The following is a 25,135-nucleotide window of genomic DNA, read 5'->3' as shown; positions in this document are numbered from 1 at the left end:
TTAATATAATTTTTAAAATAATTATTATAAAAGTTAAAAGTCAATTATATAACAAATCATTATTTGATGAGTGTACGAAAAATAATTGCATGCCATTGCATTTAAATTAAATCCATAAACTCAACAAACTCGTGATTATTTATAACTATTATAAAGATAAATATAAAATTATAGTCCATATTTAAAATTAAAGGTAACTTATAATTATTGGCACAAGTGGTTCAACATTTTTGATTTTTTTAATCAAGATTTTGTGTTGGATTTCAATTTGGGCATGGAATGATAATCAACATTTGGATTTCTTTAATCTCTTCTTAAATTTTAGATACTTTTTGAATTCTTTTTTTAATAAATTAAATTTTTTAACAATTAAATAATTAAAATAAACATTTTATCACATAGATAATAAATATATGTGTCAAACAACATTTATAAAATATATAAATTAACATTTAAATTTGGTCAAAAAGATTAAAATTATAGACTTTTTAAAAGTTAGACATGAAATATCTACATTGTTTAATAATGAGACTAAAATTATAAATTTTTAAAAAAATAAAAGGAAAAAATTACATTATACTCAAATAAATTATTATATGTGTTCCTGAAAAATAAAATATCAACTTTTATACTCGTATTCAACTTTACCAAACATGTCATTTATTTATATTATACACGTATAAGCTGCGCCAAATGGACCAATCCACTCAAAAGGGTAAAAAGGCAAATGAAAACAGTCATATGTCGCCCCTGATCATGAAAAAGAGCAGAGGAATAAAATAAATATACAGTTGTTTGTAATTGACTAATTGTAACCCCCAAAAAAATTGAAGAGAAAAAGTAGTTCGGATTTTCTTAACAAATAAATGTACCCATCAATGGTTGATTAAAAATAATTTTAATCTCATTCAGTTTACAATTGAATTCAATTAGTAAAGCACGCAACAGAATAGACAAACACTGAATATTTTTAGTAATCAATTTCATTTCATCACTCATTCTTTCCTACATCAACGTGTAGCGTAGCCATGCATGGAGCAATAGTTTAATACAATATATTATTATTTTTCTTCCTCCATCAATGAGGGGAAGACATTTTTTTTATAATAATTAACTATTTCTCATTTTTCTTCCTCTATCGATCAACACGTATTAAGGATAAATTATTTAAAATGTTGAATTAAATTGTCTTATGTAATTTTTAATTATAATTAACTTTGAATATTCTTTTTACAGTAAAGGCTCAAAATAAGTTAAAATACTAATTTTCAATAAGAAAGAACAACAATACATTATATTCATAATTGATGAAATACTTAAAGATCTTTTTATACAGCATTACATCATTGAATAAGTTTAATATCAATATTATTCAGTATGCATTGATATTGATAATATAAATGAAGTATTCAGAGCCGTGCGGCAAATGAGGCCGTAGCCTTAGGCCTCAAATTTATGTTATTGATTTTTTAGTTTTTATGTATAGTTTTATTATTTTTTTAATTTATTTGGTAATAAATTTTACTATATTATATGCACTTACTTTATTAGTGAAATTATACGATTTAAAAATATGTATATACATAAATATTGTTATAATTGTGAAAAGAAACTTTTCAAAATTACGTAGGGATTGAATGAATGACTATAAGATGAAATATTAAAGTGACTTGATTATTAAATCTTAATTAAAGAGAATAGAGTATAGTTTTTGTACTTTTATTTTCTTGAATAAGCGATTCTAGTTCCCTATTTTTTAATCAGGACATCCTGTTTGTTACTTTTTAAAAATTTATAATTTTAATTTCCATTTTCTATTTGAAAATTTTTGTCTCCTAATTTTAACACGTGACTAATTTCAAAAGTTCATTATGTATTTTTTATTCATAAATTAAACTTATTAGTAATTAAATAATTTTAAAAATCTTCTATCATATGATTAATAATTTAGATATAAGAACTAAAAACATCAAGTTTTAAAAAATAAATAATAAAAATTTCAATTAAAAAATAGAAGAACTAAAATCACATATTTAAAAAAATAAAAAAATAATTATATTTTAGCAAAATAAAATAATAAAATATAGACTCGTAAATTTTGCCTAAAGCGTTAGAATTGGTCGACACAGCTCACAAAATATTTGAAGTGACATTTTATTAAAAATAAAATATTTATTAATTTTGTTCATAATTAATATTTATTGAAAAATCTAACTAAATAAAAAAATTTCCTTTAAATCACATTTTTCACATCAATAATACTCAAATTTAACACCTTACTTTAAAAAACCATATCCATTACCACTCGAAAATAAATTTCATATACCAATATTTAAGGAAGTGACATTCTTTAAGCATAACGCTGAATAAAATTTCATATACCAATTAATATGATTCAATCTTCGATATCAATTAATTATTCAACAATATGATATTCCGTTAACCAGTGTCTTAAATTATTTATTTATTCTGATAAAAAATATTTATTTATTTATTGGTTTTCCACATGTATTTTCTTTGGGAAGTATTTTTTTCTTATTTCTTTTTAATGCAACATTCGACTAAGTTATTTATGGAATTTTCCCTCCTTATTATAGGGAAAAAGTAAGGACAGACACAACTATGGATAATTAATAAACAATACAAACAACAACTTTTTAATGAAACAAAAATATAAAAAAAATTATTTTTAAGAAGAAGGAGACGTCGAAAGAAATCGAGTTAAACATTATCTAATTCACCTGCTGGCTGCTGCATCCTTCGTTGAAAGCTCGTGTAATATTTTATTGGTTGCATTGGAAAGAAAATCGAAGATATAATAATTGTTTTTGCTTTTCATTTTGTTAATGACTTGCAGTAGCACATACTAGTTATTTAGGACTTAGGAGTTTCACAAAAAAGAAAAAGTTATTTAGGAGTAAAATTTAAAATATATCAACAAAGCTGATTGCAAATTTTCTTTTATGGGAAGCTTCGTGATCAATAATTTCTTTCACCGACGAGACGAATTGGACGAAACTTTTTTGGCCATAAACGATACTTGGTTTAGTGACACGTTGAAATGGGTTGTTGTAGAAATTAATTTTACCAATCATGTATTTAATATTTAATCTGGAAATTAGTAACGTGGCTTGGACTCGTACAGACCCTCTTTCTCATTTGTCTCTCTATTGCCAGCCAGCTCGTAAATCAATTAATTACGAAAAACAAGAAAAGTAAAAGCAAAAGAGAAAGTGATGCACCCAAACTCACGACCAACAACTGTTACCATAATAATTCAACCTTCGAAGATTCAGTGCATTTTTTCACTTCTTCCCCCCTTATGGTTAGTTCACTCCAATTTCCCACTACATCACTTCTTCCGCTATTTCGTCTTTTCATTTCTGATTCTTCCACCTGTGCCTCTTTCGTCATTTTAATTTTTGCATCGCTCTTGATTAGTGATTACTAGGTTTTGTGCTTTTTTTTCCTTTCACTTTTTACTTATTTCGTATAGCATTTCTTGAGTTTTCAATGTTTGAGAACTTGTTTTTTGGTGAATGGATTCGTGATCGAGTTTCTGTAGTGTGATCAGTGGAGCTGAATTTCACTGCGGTGGGTTTATTACATCGATTGAATGGATTGTGCATAATTCGTTGGAATTAAGGGGATTGGGGAGTAAAGGAAAGTGTGCAAGCTAAGAAAATATTATTGCCTTGAAAAACGAGACGCAAGGTTGTCAGAATATGCATATGTTTGTGTAACAAAAGGCTTTGCGAATATATGTTGCCGATGATTTTCACTTTTATATTCCTATAGAAATTATATTCCATATCAGACGTTAACAAAGTGTAGAGCGTTTTGTAAAAAAATTGTATAGTGTGTTTTATTCTTAATTGATGCTGATGACTGATGTTGTTGGTCATACTTGGAAACATATTTTTCTTACAGAAATAGTGCAATCTGAAGTATTTCATTGCACCTATGTTATAGTATTTATTCCAGCAATGTGATGCCCAACATGACATAAGGTGTTCAGGAATTTACAATGGCTACAATGGTTAATTTAGGTTTTAGTCACTATTGTTGTTTATTGGTGTATATATACTAATATATTGTCCTTTTTTGCATTTTATGCATCTTAGGGGAACTATCAAATTGATGAGTATCACCTCTCTCTCTCTCCCTCTCTCCCTTTTTCTGTGTCTGTGTGTGTACACCTGCATACATTTTTTTAATCAATGTCAAACTATAACAACTTACAACAATGCTTTCTTGGTTTTCTTAGTTTTTGATATTTCCTTTGTATTTAGTTGCAGAATAAATGTATAAAAGTGGCTTCCTTGAGGACCAATCCCTATGGAGCTAGCTTTCAGAAATAAATTTCTTGATACTTTCCACCGAGCTGATTGAAACTATACATTTATTCTGATTTCTACTGATATATAATTGGCATAGGTGGTGATGCACTTTGTGGTAATGCATTGGAACCTCTGGTGCTGCATTCTTCTCGGATATCTTCATATATCTTGTATTTCTCTTAGTTCAGGACATCACTTGAATAGGAGTACTGGCTTAGAAAACTGGTTGGGTTATTCTGGGTCACTTGTGGGATATGATTCTCAACCCTATGATTCGGCATTTGTTGAAACATCAACTTCGTCATTCCCGTTGAATGAGTCAGTCTCTTGTGAGGACTTGGAAGGTGTAGGATCTTTTAATACCACATGCTTGCTAAGCTCAACTCATTATTTAAAATCTGATATTTACATTTATGGTGTTGGAAACCTGGAGATACTCTCTGATGTGTCACTTTTATGTCCCGTGGAAGGCTGCATGATAACAGTCAATGTATCCGGCAACATTAAACTTGGTCAAAATGCATCTATTGTTGCTGGTTCTGTGGTTTTATCTGCAGCCAATCTGACAATGGAATACAATTCTTATATAGACTCATCATCTTTAGGAGGGTCACCACCTTCCCAAACTAGTGGCACACCTGTTGGCGACGATGGAGCTGGTGGAGGGCATGGTGGGCGTGGTGCATCTTGTTTAAAAAATAACAAGACAAACTGGGGTGGTGATGTTTATGCTTGGTCTACATTGTCTGAACCATGGAGTTACGGGAGCAAGGGTGGTGGAAAATCTACTAAAAAGAAATACGGAGGGAATGGTGGGGGGCGTGTTAAGCTTCTAGTGAAAGACAATTTATATGTAAACGGATCTATTACTGCAAAAGGAGGAGATGGGGGGTCTGATGGGGGAGGGGGCTCTGGTGGAAGTATATTGGTTCATGCCGTAAAGCTGTGAGTATGATCTACTTGGTAGTCTGTGAACTTATACCTTCTTTTCATATGATGGCTTCTAAATGACTGTTAAGGGTGCCTGTAGCTATTATTTGAAGAGTGAAATGCAGTTTTTTTTTGTCATATTACGTCACTTCTATTAGCAGTTACAGCATTATAACTAATGGTTTTATTACATATTAAATGGTTTTGAAGATTAGATGATGAGAAAATAGCAAATGTTCGTAGATTTTTTTAATGATATTACTGGCAGAGAATTATGGCTTTTGTTGATGGTGGCATACTTTCTGTTTACATGGATCTGCTTTGGCATTTGTCCCATGCTCATTTACCATTGCAGTGGTAGTATACTCTTTCTTTTGAAGAATGTGGATGTTTTTGGAAATGTCTTGCCTTTGTTGAAGTTGAAGGTTTTTGAGTTGTTTCTAGTTTTTAAAAGTGCCATGTGTACATTGAAGGTTTTGTATGGAACTAATACATATTATCCAGTGAATTGTGCTTGTAACTTTTCTTTTCAACTTCATTTTTCGGTTGAGTGTAGGAAGGGATATGGTATCATCAATGCTGCTGGTGGAATGGGATGGGGTGGAGGAGGTGGAGGAAGAATATCACTTGATTGTTACAGCATACAAGAAGATTTTAACATTACTGTTCATGGTTAGTTCTGATACACTCCTGTACATGGCAGTTAAACCAATGATGCCTCCTGCTTGATCTTTTACTCTACAGTAGCTTAATCTATGTGAATCAAAATACCAAAAATTAGCATATTCTTTAAAGGTTTTCAGTTTTCAATGTGAGCATAAGCAAAAACCATTTTTTTTAGTTAAAAACGATCATAGATAAGGATTTGACACCTTCTCTTATAAAGGAAAAAAGAGTGATGTAATACTAACTTACCCACAGCCACTGGCTACAGTTTCTGATATATGAATGGTTGAAAAGGAAAGCTTTCACTTTTAATCAAGAAACTTGTCATGTTTTTGTTATTACTTATAAGGATGGTGTCCAGAACCAATTCAGCAAAGGAAATCTTTCAACTTCTCAGGTTTTCAATGGAATTTTGAAGTTTTTTCTGGAAGGTTGTTCTGCTGATTTAGATTCTGAAAGCTGTCCATAATTATTCCTGATTAGAGTTCATTTTTATTTGATTGCCTTCTAATTGTCACAATGATGATCCTTTGTTAAGCTTGAAGTTTCTCCCATCTTTTGCAAGCTTAACTCTTTCAGAATTTTTGAAGTGGTGAATAATCCAGTGTTCCCAATTTATCAATTTCTTCTGCATTGTGAGATGAAGCAGCGGGGATAATATGGATGAATAGCATAAGTTAAAATGAGTGAGGGGAAAACCACATAGGTAGTTTACCAAATAGGATGAGCTTGCTTAATGGTTTGTTTTGTTGTTAATTTAAAGCACTTTTTCTTTATCTTTGTGAAAAGAGGATGATGCTAACATCTGTGCAAAAGGGAGGGGGTTAACGTTTCTGATTACACTGAGTCTAAATTTTTTGGTGGTGTTGAGACTATGCATTTGATAATTTTAGATTTGTTGTTTTAATAAAAAAAATTGCTTGACATTGTTGTAGTTGTATCTTCAATTTTTTCAAATCAAGTAACATGCAGGGGTGCTTTTCTTAATCTGGATAGCAAGAAGGATCTTATACACAATATATGCATTTGTTGTGACAGGAGGTTTGAGTATTGGCTGTCCTGAGAATTCTGGAGCTGCTGGCACATATTTCAATGCACATTTACTAAGTTTAAAAGTTAGCAATGACAATGTCACAACAGAAACTGAGACTCCTTTGCTTGATTTCTCAACCAGCCCTTTATGGTCAAATGTTTATGTGGAAAATAACGCGAAAGTTTTGGTTCCGCTTGTGTGGTCCAGAGTTCAGGTAGCTAATTATACACGTTATGTACTATACCAAACCACACATGATCATGGAGTCACCATTTTATAATTTTATTTTAGTATTACCTATGTTTCAGAAAATTCTTTATGTGATACAGAACTACCTTTATAACAGTTTTGATGTGCTGAAGCATTTTATTGTTCAAACATTTATAGAATCCATTATCTGTTTTTGTAAGTCTGCTTCTTTTGGTATTACAAATTGGTGTAAATATCAGTAATTATTTTCTAGTTCCTTGAATCATTCATATTCCTAGGAAATAGTGGATTCTTGTAAATAGGATATATCATGCATGTACATGGGAAGTAGCATTTTTATTATCTTGTAATCATAAAATTCCTCTAAAATTCTCAAATAATCTTTTCAAGTATTTTAATTGTTGCCTTTATACTGTTTTGTTGCCTTTTGTAATTTTACTTTTTGTTTTGCTTTCAAAAACAATTTCATTGGTATATTTTATATTTTTCTTTATTAATCATTGCAATGTTTAACCATTGGAGCCAAATGTTTGATATTTGTTTGACTTCTTTAATTATGAAGGTAAGAGGCCAAATTAGTGTATACAGTGGTGGAAGCTTAATCTTTGGGTTGTCTGATTATCCAATTTCTGAGTTTGAGCTTGTTGCAGAAGAGCTTTTATTGAGTGATTCTATTATAAAGGTACTAGATTGTGACTCAAAGTGTTTTTCTGTCACTTATTTTGAACTACTATTTCTTTGAGTTGTAGTATCAACTTGTAACTTAACAATTTTACCTTTATTATATGAAGGTTTTTGGTGCATTTAGAGTTTCTGTTAAAATGTTACTAATGTGGGACTCGACAATTCAAATTGATGGTGGTGAAAGTACTGTTGTGACTGCTTCTGTACTTGAAGTGAGAAATCTGGCTGTTTTGAGGGTATGATGTTTTTTATTCTTTATTCAAAGTTGTGCAGCATTCTTGGTTATAGAACCTATAACCATATTTTGTTCTTGGTTGGTTGGAACTTCCATTGTGATAGTGATTTTTTGCCTTTGTAGCAAAATTCTGTCGTTAGTTCAAATACAAACTTGGCTTTATATGGTCAAGGACTACTACAATTGACTGGTGACGGTGATGCAATCAAAGGCCAGCGACTATCCTTGTCTCTCTTCTATAATGTAACTGTAAGCAATTATCTTTACCAGGGATTTTGTTGTTTTTATATTTTTTGAAGTGGTTACAAGAGTTTTAAATGATTTTCAGGGCTCTCCCTTATGCAAGGGATGCTAATATCAAAAAGTTGATTGAATAATGTATGTACAACAGATCTCTTAAAAATAGGCTATCTACATAAATACAAATATAAATAGGAAAAAAGTCTAGTAAATCAAATCTGTATCATATCTCCCGGGATATCATTATAATCTACGTAATATCTCAATTCCCTACCCCCTTTGAAGTTGCATTTGGGTGCAGCATTTTAATTGACAGTGCTCCTCTTGTGACAGGTTGGTCCAGGTTCCTTACTTCAAGCTCCTTTAGATGATGATGCTAGCAGAGGCACGTAAGTATGACTGCTTTCTAGTCACATTGCTTGACTTAAAACAATTTCCATATGGCCTATTTGGAAACTCTAAACTTAATCCATTTTATTGTTTTTTTTAATAATTTTTGTAGGGTGACAAAACATCTTTGCGACACACAGAGATGCCCAATAGATTTGATAACTCCACCTGACGATTGTCATGTCAACTATACACTCTCCTTCTCACTTCAAGTAAGATTTGTTAAGTAATAGGAAATGTGATATTTTAGCTGTATTTCATTTAAAAAAAAGGTGAATTTCTTGTCTTATTTTTTTGCGCTCTTGGAATTAAGTTGGAACCAATTTTTAACCCCCCACCTTTGTTGCATTTAATGCAATACCAATTATATAATTTCTGAAAAATGAATTTGTTTTGGTACACAATATTGGTTTTAGTCATGTTAAAATGCTACATTTGCATTTGTTTTGGTACATATGTTTGTGTATCTTTAATGTGGTTGAGTCTTATGACATGAAATAACATCTTTCTATCATTGCCACCATCATTTCTAATTCAATCAACTTCTTTTGTTGGACATTGTTTTGTGATTGGGTCTACATAAGAACAACAAAATATTGCTGTTCAAGTTGAACATTATGGTGGATTCTTATTTTCTTATGAGTTTTTGCAGATTTGCCGTGTTGAGGATCTTCTTGTAAATGGCATTATGAAGGGAAGCATAATTCACATTCACAGGGCAAGAACTGTGATTGTTGATACCGATGGTATGATTACTGCATCCGAATTAGGTAATTAAAATGTTTAAGAAACCTAATTTTTTATTGTTTTTTTTATACTTTCTGTTCTTCCGAGCTTACCTTGCTAGTAAAAATGCTAATTACCACAAAAGTATAGTATTGAGATTTTGATTAGATAGGGACCTCTTTCAGGTTGCACTGAAGGTATTGGTAAGGGAAACTTTTTGAATGGAGCTGGTGGTGGTGCTGGACATGGTGGAAAAGGAGGGTCTGGATATTTCAATGGGAGAGAGAGTATTGGTGGTAATGAATATGGAAATGCTATTCTTCCATGTGAATTAGGAAGTGGAACTGAGGGTCCTAATGAGTCATATGGGCATGTTGTTGGAGGCGGAATGATTGGTAATTAGTTTTAAACACATTTGACTTTATATATTTCATGTAAAGGATACTCCCAAGTTTATTTCTGGCTATTAAACATGGATGCAGATGTCTGCAAATGCTATATCTCTATTCATTATATGAAGGAAAATATCTACATTTTTATGATATTCTCTGATCACTGTAATTTTTGTTTGATTTTGGCTAGTGATGGGATCCATTCAGTGGCCACTTTTGAGACTAGACCTTTATGGATCCTTGAGGGCTGATGGTGAAAGCTTTAGCAAATCAATAAAAAGCGGTGATGGTTCTTTGGTTGGGGGTCTTGGCGGAGGTTCTGGTGGAACAGTCCTTCTTTTCCTTCAAGAACTTAGGCTCTTGGAGAATTCATCCTTATCTGTTGTTGGGGGCAATGGTGGTCCAGTTGGTGGTGGTGGTGGAGGTGGAGGTCGAATTCATTTCCATTGGTCAAAGATTGGTATGGAGGAAGAATATGTTCCTGTTGCAAGTATTACTGGCACCGTGAATAACAGGTGTGCATAATCATGTCTCTGCTAACGGCTTTAGAATTGGAACACAAAAGATTATTACTGTTTTTGCTTGGGCCACATACTATTTCCATAGTCAGAAGACTAATGTGGCAACTCATAATTTTCGGAGGACCAAATTGAGGCCACTTTTAAGGAACTTGAAAGTTGAAACATGATCATTGTAAATAATTTAATCGCTATCATGGTAAAATGGCAGTGTACATTTTCTTCAATTAAATTTTGCTGAGAAACAGCATCTCTTTCTTCATTATTTTAAACAGTGGAGGTGCTGGGGACAATGATGGCCATCATGGACAGGAGGGAACTATAACTGGGAAAGCATGCCCTAAAGGCCTTTATGGAATTTTCTGCGAGGTTTGCTCCATTAGGTTTTTGTTTTTTCCTTTTTGTTTCTTCTTATTCTTGGATTTGCTCAGAATGTTAGAGATATGCTATGATAAATGTTAGGCATCAGAAATATATAGATCAGAGATGAAAATTCACTGTAGTGCAGCAGATTTCTGGCATGTATCAAGGTTATAACAAAGCCTTGAATCTGCACAATGAAATAAATACAGAACAGGTAAGAAAATCAGACTAGGTAATTAGAGAGTGCCAAGTCTCTCCTTGAGGTCCTAGCCAATCCCAGCCTACATCTCACCATCATCACTCAGCCCTTACACAGCTACACCCCCTAAGACCGAATTACTCTCTTGCTACCCTCTTTACTGCCACCACGCTGGCACAACATTGAGATTTATCGTTCATCTATAAAAAGTTATTCTTTCCTTTAGATTCTGAACCACTTCTATCACAAATCTAATAATTCTTGCACCTTCTCTGGATTTATGCTTTCTGAAAATTTATTAAACTGTGCAATTGATTTTACAGGAATGTCCTATTGGTACTTACAAAGATGTTGATGGTTCTGATGAACACCTTTGCATTCCTTGTCCTCTTGATCTTCTTCCAAATCGTGCAAATTTCATATATAAACGAGGTATCTTTGATGATATTAGTTGGCTTTGCATGCCTAACATTATGTTCTATCTCAAATTTTTTGGATGGCTCTTTTCATTGCAGGGGGTGTTACAAGACGGACTTGTCCATATAAATGTATATCAGACAAATATCGAATGCCTAATTGCTATACACCTCTAGAGGAGCTCATTTATACATTTGGGGGTCCCTGGCCATTTTCAGTATTGTTGTCATTCATTTTATTGCTTGTGGCTCTGCTACTAAGTACTTTGAGAAACAAGTTGACCGGTTCTGGTTCATATCGTAGTTCAAGTTCAATTGAACACCATAATCATCACCGCTTCCCGTATCTTCTTTCTCTTTCTGAGGTACTATTCTGATAAGAAAATTTCCACTGTTTAATTAGTTCTTTCTGAAGCATTAATTGAGCCTTAACATATTATCTCTGAAACTATTTGATGCATTATATCTTTGTTGTTTGAAAACTAGGTCCGTGGAGCTAGAGCTGAAGAGACTCAAAGTCATGTACACAGAATGTACTTTATGGGTCCTAATACTTTTAGAGAACCCTGGCATCTTCCTTACTCACCTCCCCATGCTATAATTGAGATTGTGTAAGAGAAACTCCATATTCAATTATTCATGTGTATGTCATGGATCCTGATGTCATATTGCGTTATATGTGGGGCTGTGCATTTCATATGTAGTCATAGTCTGGTTCCTATTCAGACTGTTCTGTCTGACTATGGAACCATTTGTATGGCTTCACTACCCATGTATTAAGTACCTCTGGTACTTCAATTATATATATATATATATATATATATATTTTTTTTTTTTTTGCTGATAAAAAAAAATGTGGGGCTGTGCATTGATAAATACTGGAAACTTATTATTTTAGCTTAAATCATCAATCTTCAGTGTTACTGAAAAACCATAGGTACTTGTTAACTATCTGTTTATATTGATATCAATCATTAATCTTTTATGTAACTGAAAATCACACCTACTTGTTAACTGAAAATCATCAATATTTGGTGTAACTGAAAATCACATCTAATCTAGCATCAAAATGCTTTTCCTCTCCTAATAGGAAAAAAAGGTCTTGGTATTTGGTAATAAAAATTCTACATCAAGCATTTGTGTATAAGGCAAAGATAAAGAAATCCAGTTAGTATTCTAATCTAGCATCATATTACTATATGCCATAATTGTTTGATATAAAAATTATCTAGGGATGTAAGATAAGACCATTTATATGTCTTCACCATTAGCATAAACTTTTAGGACTGTGTCATTAATCTACTATCCCAAAAGCTTAAGCTGTTAGGTGAAAACACATGACTGGCTTTATATTACTTCTCTAACAATAATTGTGATTTTAAGTTAGATTTAATCCTAACTGTGATGCAGGTATGAGGATGCTTTTAATAGATTTATTGATGAAATCAACTCGGTTGCTGCATATGATTGGTGGGAGGGATCAGTGCACAGTATACTTTCAGTTGTTGCATATCCTTGTGCTTGGTCCTGGAAGCATTGGCGAAGGAGAGTCAAAATTAGTTGCCTTCAGGAATATGTCAAGTCTGAATATGACCATTCTTGTCTACGTTCCTGTCGATCACGAGCTTTGTACAAAGGGATGAAGGTTTGACTTGCAAAGCATTTAACATGATGGAGTAATTTCCATAAAGTCCTTGTTAGTTACTTTTATTAATATAATTATTCCTGTTATAGGAAGACACATGGAATACTGATGTATAGAAGTAGTAGCCTTAGGCTTTAAACATAAAAATTAGGATTTTCTTAGGGGCAATAAGGGTGGTGATTTGCATCCAGTTAGGGCTTCCTACTTAATTAAGAGACACTTCTAAAGAACAATCCAAGCCAGATAATATAGCCAAAGACCTGGTCTGCCCAAAAGAGAATTAAAAAAATTAAGGAATATACTAAAATACTCCATAATTGATATAAAAATATCCAAATGGTGTATTTTTTTAGCCCAAGAACCATAGAAGTGCAATAATAGAAATTTGAGCCAATGTATTGTACTCACCCTTAATTCTATTTTCTAATCATAAAATGTTTCAGCTTCTAATCATAAGAATTGTGTTTTGATTAGTACTATAAATATGTGGAAGTTTCTTTATTTGGTTATTTCTCAGGGACTATTTGGATTTCTTAGAAGCAATAGGTGCTTTTTATTCATCTGGCAAGTTACGACATGGCTATATGTTCAGAAGATGTTATGTTTATCAGATTGCATTCCTTCATTTGCCCAGAAAAGCAAAACAATGTGATTTAAAACATTAGTATTAATTTTATTTATGCTTGTTACATAAACATATAACATATATACATGTTAATTTGCAACTTTTTTGTTTCCCTGGCTTGTATTAGAATGTAAGACCTTTCAATAGAGGTTTCCACAGTGTTAAATAATGCAGTCATTTTTTTTAATCTCTTTAATTTAAGAAACAAATGATGCAGGTTGGGGCAACTCCGGATTTAATGGTAGCATACATTGATTTTTTTCTTGGTGGTGATGAGAAGCGATTAGACATTGTATCAATTATACAGAAGAGATTTCCCATGTGCATAATTTTTGGTGGGGATGGGAGCTACATGGCACCTTATAATCTTCACAATGATACACTGTTGACCAACCTCCTTGGTCAGGTATCTTGATTCATTGTTAATGTTGTGAAGATTTAGTCAATTATGTTCTCTATACATAGCTGACATACTAATCCCAAACTTGATATCCACAGCATGTCCCGGCAACTGTTTGGAATCGCTTGGTAGCTGGACTGAATGCTCAGTTAAGGACTGTAAGGCATGGATCAATTCGTACTGCACTAGGTCCTGTTGTTGATTGGATAAATAGCCATGCAAACCCCCAACTTGAGTTTCATGGAGTTAAAATTGAGCTTGGATGGTTCCAAGCAACAGCTTCTGGTTACTATCAGCTTGGTATCGTGGTAGCAGTTGGGGATTATTCCCTTCTTGATTTGCACCAGTCTGATACTTTGGTTGGCACAGATGAATATTTGAGGTAATTTATGATCCTGACAAATGCTGTATACATGCAGACCATAGACTTGTTTTCTTCTGATTAATCCAATTAACAACATGGCAGGGAAGGGTAACAATCATTTTATTTTGTCCTATTAGAGAATTGATAGTGCCAATTGAATCTAAATAACATCAAATTGAATGTTAGTAAATGGGTTTCGTGTGGGAAATATTGTTGGAAAGAACATGGTGCCTACTCAAATATTGGGAAATCAGTTTAAGAAATGTTTTGTTTTCATTTTCTGTTTCCAATAATGATAACTAATATTCTACCTTGTTTTCGCTGTTATTGTGGTTTTCACCATTTTTTGTACAAATCTCTGGAAATGGGAAAAAGGTGAAATTTTAGTAACTATTAGTAAACAGAAAATACATTCTTAAACCAAACAGGTAATTGTTCACAAAACAGTTAAACCCAATGTTGTTCATGACTGTTGCTACTCCTTATGATAGTAATGATGACTCATAATACTTGGTTTTATAAAATTGATCTGATTAGATTAGGTGGATTAGGAAAAAATACAAAATTCTTCTTTGATATGATACAAATGAGTGTTTAGAGAGGATTCTTTCTTCCCCAGATTAAGTTGATATTGAGATCCAGCACAATGTATGATGTGCTTATGCATTGTCACTTTTAATGCTAGCAGATTCTCTCATCAGGGGACATATTTGGGGTGCAAAACCTTTACTAATTCTTTGCTTTTAGCCTTCAAGTTGCATGGTTCCTTGATATTGTTTAATTCCTCCTAGACGAAGATTAGTACAGACTTTGTTTTTAAATCCCACTTGTGTATTAGGCTGAAAAGTTTTTTATTTATTATTTATAACAGGAAAAATGTGGCACATGGAAGAAAGAATGTTAAGCAGCTGCAGCATAGTTGGCCATACATGAGCAATTCATTATCTCTTAAAAGGATAACTGGAGGAATTAATGGTGGCCTAGTAAATGATGCTACCTTAAAATCATTGGACTTTAGAAGGGACTTTCTATTCCCACTTTCTCTACTGTTGTGCAATACTAGACCTGTTGGTCGTCAGGTAGTTAAATTATTTTTAGGTGCTTCACCTCTCCACAACTATAAATTGAACATTGTCTAATATATGACATCTTTGTTTCAGGACACTGTACAGTTACTGATTACTTTGATGCTTTTAGCAGATCTTTCTGTCACTCTCCTCATGTTGCTTCAGTTCTACTGGATTGCTCTTGCGGCTTTTCTTTCTGTTCTACTAATTCTTCCTCTCTCTCTACTTTCTCCATTTCCTGCTGGTCTGAATGCATTATTCAGTAAAGAACCTAGTAGAGCTTCACTTTCTCGAGTATATGCACTGTGGAATGCTACTTCTTTATCTAATATTGTAAGTTTTGTCTATATTGTGATACCATTTAGTATAACTGTCGTGTAATTGTAAAACAGTGGAAAACATGCCTTCGCTTGCAATTATAATATGTTTAGGTTATTGGACCTTAAAAAACTTAGTTTTATAATAAGGATTTCATGATGAGTTGCTTGTAGCAAATTGCCCCATCATGCTTATGATGCATAGCTTTAATGTGGTTATTCTAATTCTAGAAGAATGGGGGAAAAAGCAGTCCAAAATAGTTTGGAATTGCCAAAATTTCTTTTTCAACCTTGACTGTAAACTATCTCAATTGGCTTTGTAGCGAGCAACCTGCAGTATAAATGCAGAGATAAACATTGTAAATCGGTAATTACTGAAAGATATAGTTAAAACATATCAAAAAGCTCTAGTGACTAAAAGGCAATGACTTGTACAAAAAAAAAGGCAATGACTTGCTAAAAAATATCAAACTTGCTAATGAGGCATAAATAGGATTATCAGCAACAGAATACTATTCTCCAATGCAACCTTCAATGGCAATAAATTGTTTGAGGATGCAGTGTTTCTACTATGGACTTGGATCAGAAGTGCGGAGAAAGATTTCTCAATCCACTTTAACCATTGGTCAAGTAACCTTAGACAGAGCTTCTTACAGTAGCAGGGGGTAGCATATATAGGATTATCAGCAGATGTACATTTCATTCTGAGTCATAGTTTGGTTCCTTTTCAGACTATGTTTGTCTGTCTACGGAACCATTTGTATGGCCTCTTCTCCATTGTACTGAGTACCTCTGGTACTTTATCTATTCATATATATATATATATATATATATATATATATATATATCTACTTTTGCTGATAAAAAAAAAACTTGCTAATGAGGCTTGTATCAACAGTAACTTTTATTTGAAAAACACTATATTCAGTCCAAATATATTATTTAAAATTTATTTTTGTTTATGCAATGTTCCATACAAAAATTCTTCTCGTATATTTACTAATTAAATCTGCCATGAAAAGTTTATTGTGGAGGATTGAGACAAACCACATTTGTAGTAAAAGAAAATTGCATAAAGCAGTTTAAGCATTGAAAGGGGATAATATACTACCCTCCCACTACATGATTAAGGGGGGGATATCAGAATTATGATACATTCTACATCTTAAACATTAAAGCCTTCTATTTTTCTGAAAATTAGTAGAGCCCTATGATGCCTAGAAATTACCTTGAAATGCAGAATTGGCAAGGCCTTGTAACATACTATTGTAGGTTGAGGGAAGACAGTTATGGAATTCTGGGCATATTGAATTCTTAACTTTTTAAGATACATATAGTTATGCAACCATTTGAAATATATTATTTTTATGATTTATCTAACATTTGTTTCTGTATGTGCATATGTGCAGGGAGTGGCTTTTATTTGTTGTCTCCTTCATTATTCATTATCCCACTTTTACCACCCTGATGAGGCAAGCACACGTAATGTTAAGAGGTAAGGCTGTCAACATTTAAATGACAGCATTTTATCTCAAACAACAATGACATTACAAACAACCTGCATTTTTTTGTTTAAATTTACTTCGGTGGCGGTTCAGTAAAATATCAACTCTGAATAATTATAACATCATATTTATGCTTATAGTATCACGATTTACTTCATATTTAAACGTGACAGCCAGTTAAATTATGCTTAATCATTAAACTGCCTCTCTCCATGGAGGTTTTGTTGTCTGAGGAAGAAAAATATTCTGTCAAATTTAACAGTTGTTTTTTTAAGAAATTGAACCTATTTACAAACTGGAATGGAATGTCTTTGTGACGGGTGAATGTAAGGAGTTGTCTCAAACACAAGAAAATTGTTACTCTTGACTCTTGAACAGGGGGATCACATGGCAGGAGAAATGTGACTCAATAATCAAAGGCAGCAGAGAGAAGTACAGAGAAAGCAAGCTGGAGGAATTTTGGGTTGGCTTATAAATCCATGTTGACGTGCTAGTAATGAAGTATCATTAAATTCCTCCATCTGTTTTCTCTGTACTTTTCACTCAGTTTTTGATTAACGGGCTGTGCTATCCCCTGATAAGAGTAAGAATCCCCTCAAGTTCAAGGCAACTGCTGAGATTCATCCCGTGGTTGGTGTTTATTTATTTATTTTTGGTTAACAACTTTTGGTGTTCATTATTTTCAAGTCTTAATACATAACATTCTCTTGCAGGGAAGATGATAAATGCTGGCTTTTGCCTATCATCCTTTTTCTATTCAAGTCTGTACAGGCCCGTTTTGTCAATTGGCACATAGCGAATCTAGAAATGGAAGATTATTCTCTATTTTGTCCGGATCCAGATGCTTTTTGGGCTCATGAACCTGGTTTATGACAGAAAAGAAATAGAAGCATTAGAAATGTGAACCTGGATGTTAAGTTTTTGGTAAATCCAACAGTTCAAAATGATGCTTCGTTTCGGCGTGGAGCAGGAGCCTTGCCGTGTGAATATATATATTCAGAGATGTACAGGAGAATGAAGTACAGTTCTGCACTTTTTCGCTTCTTTGTAAAAAAAATCTCTAGAGTTTCAAGGTATAATAGTTACACGGAAGACACCTCTTTCTAGTATTGTCTTTTAGTTTATATATTTTTTGGGTTCGCTTTCTCATGATTAATACCACTGAAGCTTCACCACTTACTCTTGTCTATGCATTTCATCATAAATTAAAGCAAATTTTGCATGACACGAGTTTTACATATATTAAGCCTCATCATTGTATAATTTTATTCTAAAAAAAATTTGAATGACTAGATTGTTAAAATAATTATAGTGCTTGACTTGAGTAATAATGTTTGTATTATTATAATTCAAATCTATTAATTTTTTGCTTAATTATTCAATTGGAATACATTTTTTTAACTTATTTAAACAATACTTTTTTTTCCAAATATTTTTTTTATTGAAAAATGTTAATTTTTAATATGTTAATTTTTTTTGTTAGTTGGGGATTCGAACTCACAATTTATTTTCTCTTCTATTTTTACCACCAAGTTAATCTTGTATTTTTTTTTACAAATACTAGTATGGAGGAGTTTATAAATTAGCATTACATGTTAAAAATATGTAAATTTGAAGGATCAAAATTAAAGTTTATTATGAGGATTAAAAATGTAATTAAGTTTAATTTTTTTCCTTTGATTCGGCTAAAGGAAGTCTTGGACAAAATAGTAAAATTTAAAGTCTGACTTTTTAGTCCACAAATATGTTCACTACTATATTGTGTCATCCACAGCATTATGATCAATTGAAAACTAATTTAGTCCTTAAAATTTTAAATATCTACGTTGTTCTTGAAATTTATAAAATGGTAAAATGGTCCATAAAATTGTAAATCAAAAATAACTTTTAAAAATGTTGTGTTAGCTAGCACAAGCAACAACCAATTAGGCACACATATGACTATCATGTCACATGGACAAAAATGTCTCCTTCTTTAAAGGAAGAATGTATTAGCCATTAGATGAATTGAAGCATGACAATGCATGGTGCTTCTAAACCAATTTGATTCCTAGTTACTTTTTCTTCTACAATGTGATTGAGTGTCACCTCCGTCAAGATACCAACCTCAACATGATCACATTTTTTTGAGTTAAATCTTACATGTTTCATACAACTTGGTTTTAATGATTATTATGGTGACATATCTTCAATAGATAGATTAAAAGACTAATGATATGAGAACTCATCCTTTTTACTTAGAAAAAATAGAGAAAAGAACTCATCCTCCCTAACAATGTTAAATGACACCGCTAACAAAGAGATTGAATTGATTGACAATTTACAATTTCAAGGATCATTTTGTTATATTATTAATTTTAAGAATTAATTTGACCACCTTTACAATTTAATGGATAAATGGGTGATTAAATCTTAAAATACACAACTTGAAGAGTGAGTCTCACTCTCCAATTTCTCACAACTCTTTAATTAATTTTTTTTGAACCAACAAATAAAATAATGAGTTGCATGTGTTGATGATACAAGGCACACATGCAAGAGCTCGTTACTACCACTTTGATGTTGTCATGGGTAAAAGCAATGTATTTTTTTTTTTTTTGATTTAGTTTCACTAGTGAGTCCAACCACGTTTTGGAACAACTTGATGAATTTTGTTATTAGGAGGCTCCAATGACCATAGGACCTATCCAGTACCATGGTTGGCTGTTGACGGACTAGTGGTACCCACTGGTTCTTTTTTGAGATCAATATCAGCAATGCATTTCATCAGCAAAATGTGAAAAATGGTCATAATTTTTTTTATTGGTAATCATACAAATTAAACAACAGAGATCTGGTGAAAAAAATAATCAAACACAGATCTGGTAAAATTCAAACAACACAGATTTGTATATCAAATTAAACAACACAAAAGCATATCACAAAAATCACAACTTAGATTTGGTAAAAACTGAATCACCAAGGTTGGTTCTGGGTCGCGCGGAGGGTTGATGATGGTGGAGGTGTTGGGTTGCGCCGAAGATATGGACAGTTCTTATGAGGACGGAGAAGACCAATTGGAGTGGGCGGCGGTGCACCGGCGGTGAGAAGGTCAGCGTGAGCCTTCATGGCTCGCACTTGCATCTCCAAGGCTGCGCAGACTCTCCTCAACGACGTCGTTGAAGCACAAGATCGCGATTCCTGATTTTCTAACCCTACAAGAATCCCGAGCCTTTCTCGTCGTCCTTCTCAACATACCGCCAACAGGTAGTACAAGACCCCTCAACGTCATCTCCCCTTCAATTTATATGGTAACATATTGTTTGATTGTTTGGTTTAATATAAACAAAATGGCACCCAAACTATTTGCACTTCCACAGAATGAGAACAAACTTTTCACTGCTTAAGTAAAAATTCAGTACCTCTGGAATCTGAAGAAACTCAGAACTCAACCCATGCTACTCCAAAACTCTTGGAATCAAATGTTGCATGACTATTTTGAGCTTTTCCTCAGCAGTATATCCAGGAAGCTCAATGACCTCCATCCTGTCAAGGAGAGGTGGAGGAATAGGTTGCGCTCTATTTTCTGTAGCCACAAAAATTACCTTGGATAGATCAAATGGCTAGCCAACTTAAGGAACAACTTTGAATTATTTATTTATTTATTGCAATAGAAGAAGAAGAAAAAAAGCAACAATAAAAACGAACTAGTTCTGGTGAAATGATGGATAGATCAGGATATAAAGAACATTAACATAATTTCCTTATAAAAACTGTTTACTGATGTTAACATTCTTTCATTCTTCAAAGCAATCTAACGAAGTTCAGTTTCCCATCCAAATGGGCAATGGCATTAAAAATCTACAGTCTACACACAGATATATTGCTAGCAAGCTATAGATCAACATTTATTTACACTATAAGAGATTGTGACTGACATTTGGACTGAGCCTGCTAGTAAAAATGCAAGATAACTGGAGTCACAGATCAGAAAATAGATACTGATTTCTCGTCACTTCATTTCCATATGTAAAGAAGAAAACATAAACAATTCTCCATCATAAAATATGAAAACTTATTAACCAAGATAAGGGAAAGTCATCATGAAGAGTATAGGATACTGATCATCAAATGTTTTGTTTTTGTTCTGGATCAAGAACCTCTAGCAATGAAGAAGCTGGATCTCTACGAACATCAGACCCTGTCTTGTCAATTTCATCAAGCAACATGACAGGATTGCAAACAGCTACTCTCTATAGGTCAAATACAAAAGCAACTATCAGTCTAAATCAGACCCCAAAGAAAAGCCAAACAACCAGCAATTATTATGAGTTTTTATTTGTTTGGTCCAATCTTATAGCATGACCTTGAAAACTTCAATCTGCCCAAAGCAGCAGCAATAGAAGATGCCAGTGATGTCTTCCCAACACCAGGTGGTCCAACAAAGCACAATACTGGACCCCTTGCATCTGACTTAAGCTGCAATGCATACACTTATATCAGATACACGTTAAGAAGCAGACTACTTTATATTTACCGGGAGGCATAGTAACAGGGTGTTGAAAACCTTGCGAACAGCCAGGTATTCGATTATCTGTTGCTTGACCTTCACTAAACCATAGTGATCAGTGTCCAGGCGCTCCTGTGCAGCTCTTAAGTCCAGTTCAAGCTCTCTGCTGGCCTTCTGCCATGGCAAATCAGCAAGAAGATCCAGGTAAGCCCGTGAACTGTTATACCCTGGTTGCTGAGGCTGCATTTTTTTGAGTCTCCTGAGAGAATTACGGTAAAATCAACTGATTGTCTCCGCTAAGTTGTAAAGTAACTTGTATTATGATAATATCCCAATTTCATCCTTATTGAAATTTATGGCAAGAAATTCCCTTGGAAAGATCAGTAATTGCCATGCACAATTATGTTTCCAACAAAAAGTACCTTAATTCTCTGTGAGCATGCTTCCAGATATTCTCTGGCATTCCTGCACTTTGAATCTTTCTTTCCAGGGCAGCCAGGTCATCCTCGTCATCATCATTATCACCAAGTTCCTCTTTTATAGTTCTCATCTAACATGTATTTTACACAGAAAAGAATACAAAAAACAGTCCTATTAGATAAAAAGCCCATACAGGACAAAACATAAACAGAAATAAAATGATCCTCTGCAGCAGAACTGGCCGAAGAGTTCAAAAGTTATTAAATTCTTGGCATAATATTAATATTTAACCATTTACGTGCTACTTCCATACACAAAATTAAAGACACTCTTTAGTCTGTATTTTTCCACTCTTAAAAGGCCAACAAAGCTTTGATGGTGCTTGTAAATCTTTAGACCATTAAACTTCAGAAGGTAAAGCAATACCCATTTGCAACAAAGACACACTGATTATGTCAAACAAACTTACATCCAAAGTTCCAAATAATGAGATAGGTAGAGGCTACTGCTTCTCATAGCTAGCGGACAGCCTGTGTCACCTAATTTTTTTGCATAAAACCCTACATATGAATAGGAACTCCCAATATATTAAAGGAGTCAAAGCTTGAGCAGAGCTAAGGGAATTGCTCAGAGAAATTTTCCATTTGAAATCACTGTCATAAAAAACTTTTGGTATGGAACATGTAATTTAATTTTAGTAAGGTATAAATCTTTACCAATATTTCCTCTATACCCTTGCATTCACATTACAAGTATATATCAAATGGATGGTGCAAGAAAGCTAACCTGCTGTCGAAGAAGAAATTCTTTTTGAGATTTTGACAATTGTCTTTCAACCTTTTGTGTAATTTTTTCAGCTACACGTATTGACTGCGTCCATTGACAAAAGTGGAATCAGAGATAAATAATAGGAAACCGAACCCATATGAAGCATCATTAACACTATTACCTACCTGTAAGTGCCTATCAACCAATTCTGTTGCTTTTGAAAGCCTCACTTTAGGGTCAACTGAATCCAACATTGATATCTGTTCTTCAAAACTTATCTCAAAGCTAGCAACAAATATATCAGCCAACTTTGAACTGCAACAGTCTCCAAAAGAACTTTCGTCATTCCACCAGTTTTTTGTTTCTATACACAAGAATAAAATATAAGGTACTAATCCTCATACAACATAGAAATTGTTACATGCCCATGATATCATAAATAATTATAATATATAACTAAAAGTCTAAAACTCAATAGTTCTTACCAATAAACCAATTAGATTAAGAACAAGCTATGAAGACAAAGGTCCATAGGCAACATTTCATATATTTAAGAATATGCAATCATGGGATCAAATGATATTCTTCAACCATCTATATCAGCATGCTAGGGGAATTTAATGATCAATGCTCAAACAATATTTCCATCTATGTTATTATGTTAGTTGAATTACCTGCTCCAGAACAGAAATAAGCTCCATGGCAGTTGCTTTAAATTGACGAGATAACATTATGAAATCTGGGTCTTGCTCCACCTGTTCCATCTCTAGTTGAGAAAGATGGAAGCAACTCAGCATCTTCAAAGATAAGAACTAAGTATCTACAATGATAATATCAAGCAAACTTCTCTAAGTTGTTTATCATCATCATCATCATCATAAAATGTAACAATGTTTATTAAAATGAAAACAAGGAGATTGAAAGAATAAAACTACAAGAACTTGTAAAATCACATGCCCCTACCTCCCATTGTTTATTAAAAAAGTAGCGAGGTGATCCTTAGTCTTAGGTGGAACATACTTCTAAATGTATTCATAGTTTAATTATAGTTGAGATAATGATTATCATTATTATAATTGGTTGCCAAAAATACCAGCATGAAGTTTAAAAGTAACATCTAAAACAGAATTATACATTTCCTATACAAAAACTTATTTAAGGAAAATATGATTGATTTACCAGTCTTAGTCATCTCAAGGGATGAGATCCTTGCAGTATGGTATGTTCCTCTCGTGCTTAGTTCCTGGACACTAAATCTGCACAGGCCTTCAAGAACAACAATATATGTGACTCTCCCACTTGGTTTCTCCACTCCCCTTGATAAATGTAGTGCTCGAGCAGCTACCCCCCTGGAATTGAATTCTATTAAAATTTACATCTATTTGATAATTTTGTTTTCTCTCTAAAAAACCACAGGATAATTTTTACTCCATAGCATTAGAAAATTGAGGGATGGTGTGATATAAAATGTTTAGGGTAGAAATATGAAAGAGGAACCATTTTTAGCAGAAAAGAGACAACAAAATAGATCAAAATCCGTTAGAAGAAAATCTTTTGGTGATACAGCTTTATGCAGATGGTTTGATGACTCTCCCACTTTAATATATTTTAATTATTAATTTAATAATTCTTAAATATGCTTATGTACTCATAATGAACCCATATTTATATATCTTTTCCATATTGAAGATATAAAGGAAATCTTACACATCTTTCTTTCTTATTTGATATATATGATAATTGAATACAATTACATGAGAATTCAACTATCTGTAAAGTCAAAGGATTAACCCATTTTAATAATAAAATAAGAAATCAATGTTTAAAAATGAATTTCATATAAAAAAAATAATGTCTAACAATAAGCTTTAAAAACAAATTTCTATTTTAAAATGCAAAATGTCATGATTTACGATTACAATTCTTTTATCTAATATATTTTACCTTTTAAAAATTTAACTTAAATTTAACAATACCCGTATAAAGACTAGTGAATGGAAAAGACAAGTACAAGAATAACTTTGTATTGTTGGATTCACTCAACTCTTCAGTAAAAATTAACTTTCGAATACCAATGTTTGAAAACCCAAAATCAGATCGCTCATTAAACAACTTGATTATTTCAATATGCAACATGATTAATCTAAGACAAAAAATAATCCTAATTTACAAATTTAGTATGGAATCAACCAA

General features: G+C 32.8%; 1 protein-coding gene, 1 long non-coding RNA gene and 1 pseudogene across 5 annotated transcripts; 2 read left to right on the top strand and 1 right to left on the bottom strand.

Moving 5' to 3' along the window:
• Nucleotides 1–3,142: 3,142 nt before the first annotated feature.
• LOC100781159 (uncharacterized) lies at nucleotides 3,143–18,421 on the top strand. Of its 4 annotated transcripts, none has more exons than XM_003538715.4 (23): nucleotides 3,143–3,325; nucleotides 4,438–5,285; nucleotides 5,827–5,942; nucleotides 6,975–7,183; nucleotides 7,742–7,861; nucleotides 7,971–8,099; nucleotides 8,222–8,347; nucleotides 8,672–8,727; nucleotides 8,841–8,940; nucleotides 9,381–9,498; nucleotides 9,640–9,849; nucleotides 10,037–10,361; nucleotides 10,640–10,733; nucleotides 11,250–11,358; nucleotides 11,442–11,707; nucleotides 11,829–11,953; nucleotides 12,753–12,987; nucleotides 13,830–14,018; nucleotides 14,111–14,394; nucleotides 15,248–15,455; nucleotides 15,537–15,776; nucleotides 17,170–17,255; nucleotides 17,979–18,421. In XM_003538715.4, the coding sequence occupies exons 1-23, from the start codon at nucleotides 3,323–3,325 to the stop codon at nucleotides 18,136–18,138; spliced, it is 4,356 nt and encodes a 1,451-aa protein (XP_003538763.2). In that variant the 5' UTR covers nucleotides 3,143–3,322; the 3' UTR covers nucleotides 18,139–18,421. The 4 variants fall into 4 exon arrangements, 3 of the variants coding, with proteins under 3 accessions (XP_003538763.2, XP_014619299.1, XP_006590590.1); XM_014763813.3 differs by having other exon boundaries at nucleotides 3,173–3,325; nucleotides 4,299–5,285; XM_006590527.4 differs by having other exon boundaries at nucleotides 3,173–3,325; nucleotides 4,293–5,285.
• Nucleotides 18,422–20,130: 1,709 nt separating this feature from the next.
• LOC100780619 (lon protease homolog 2, peroxisomal-like) lies at nucleotides 20,131–25,116 on the bottom strand (annotated as a pseudogene).
• LOC112998373 (uncharacterized) lies at nucleotides 20,376–22,382 on the top strand. Its single transcript, XR_003263363.2, has 2 exons — nucleotides 20,376–20,511; nucleotides 21,402–22,382. It is a non-coding gene; the product is annotated as an uncharacterized lncRNA (long non-coding RNA).
• Nucleotides 25,117–25,135: the final 19 nt, after the last annotated feature.

The sequence above is a fragment of the Glycine max genome, chromosome 11, assembly GCF_000004515.6.
Source record: "Glycine max cultivar Williams 82 chromosome 11, Glycine_max_v4.0, whole genome shotgun sequence".
NCBI classification, from domain to species: domain Eukaryota; kingdom Viridiplantae; phylum Streptophyta; class Magnoliopsida; order Fabales; family Fabaceae; genus Glycine; species Glycine max.
This window is presented reverse-complemented; position numbering and strand designations above follow the sequence as displayed.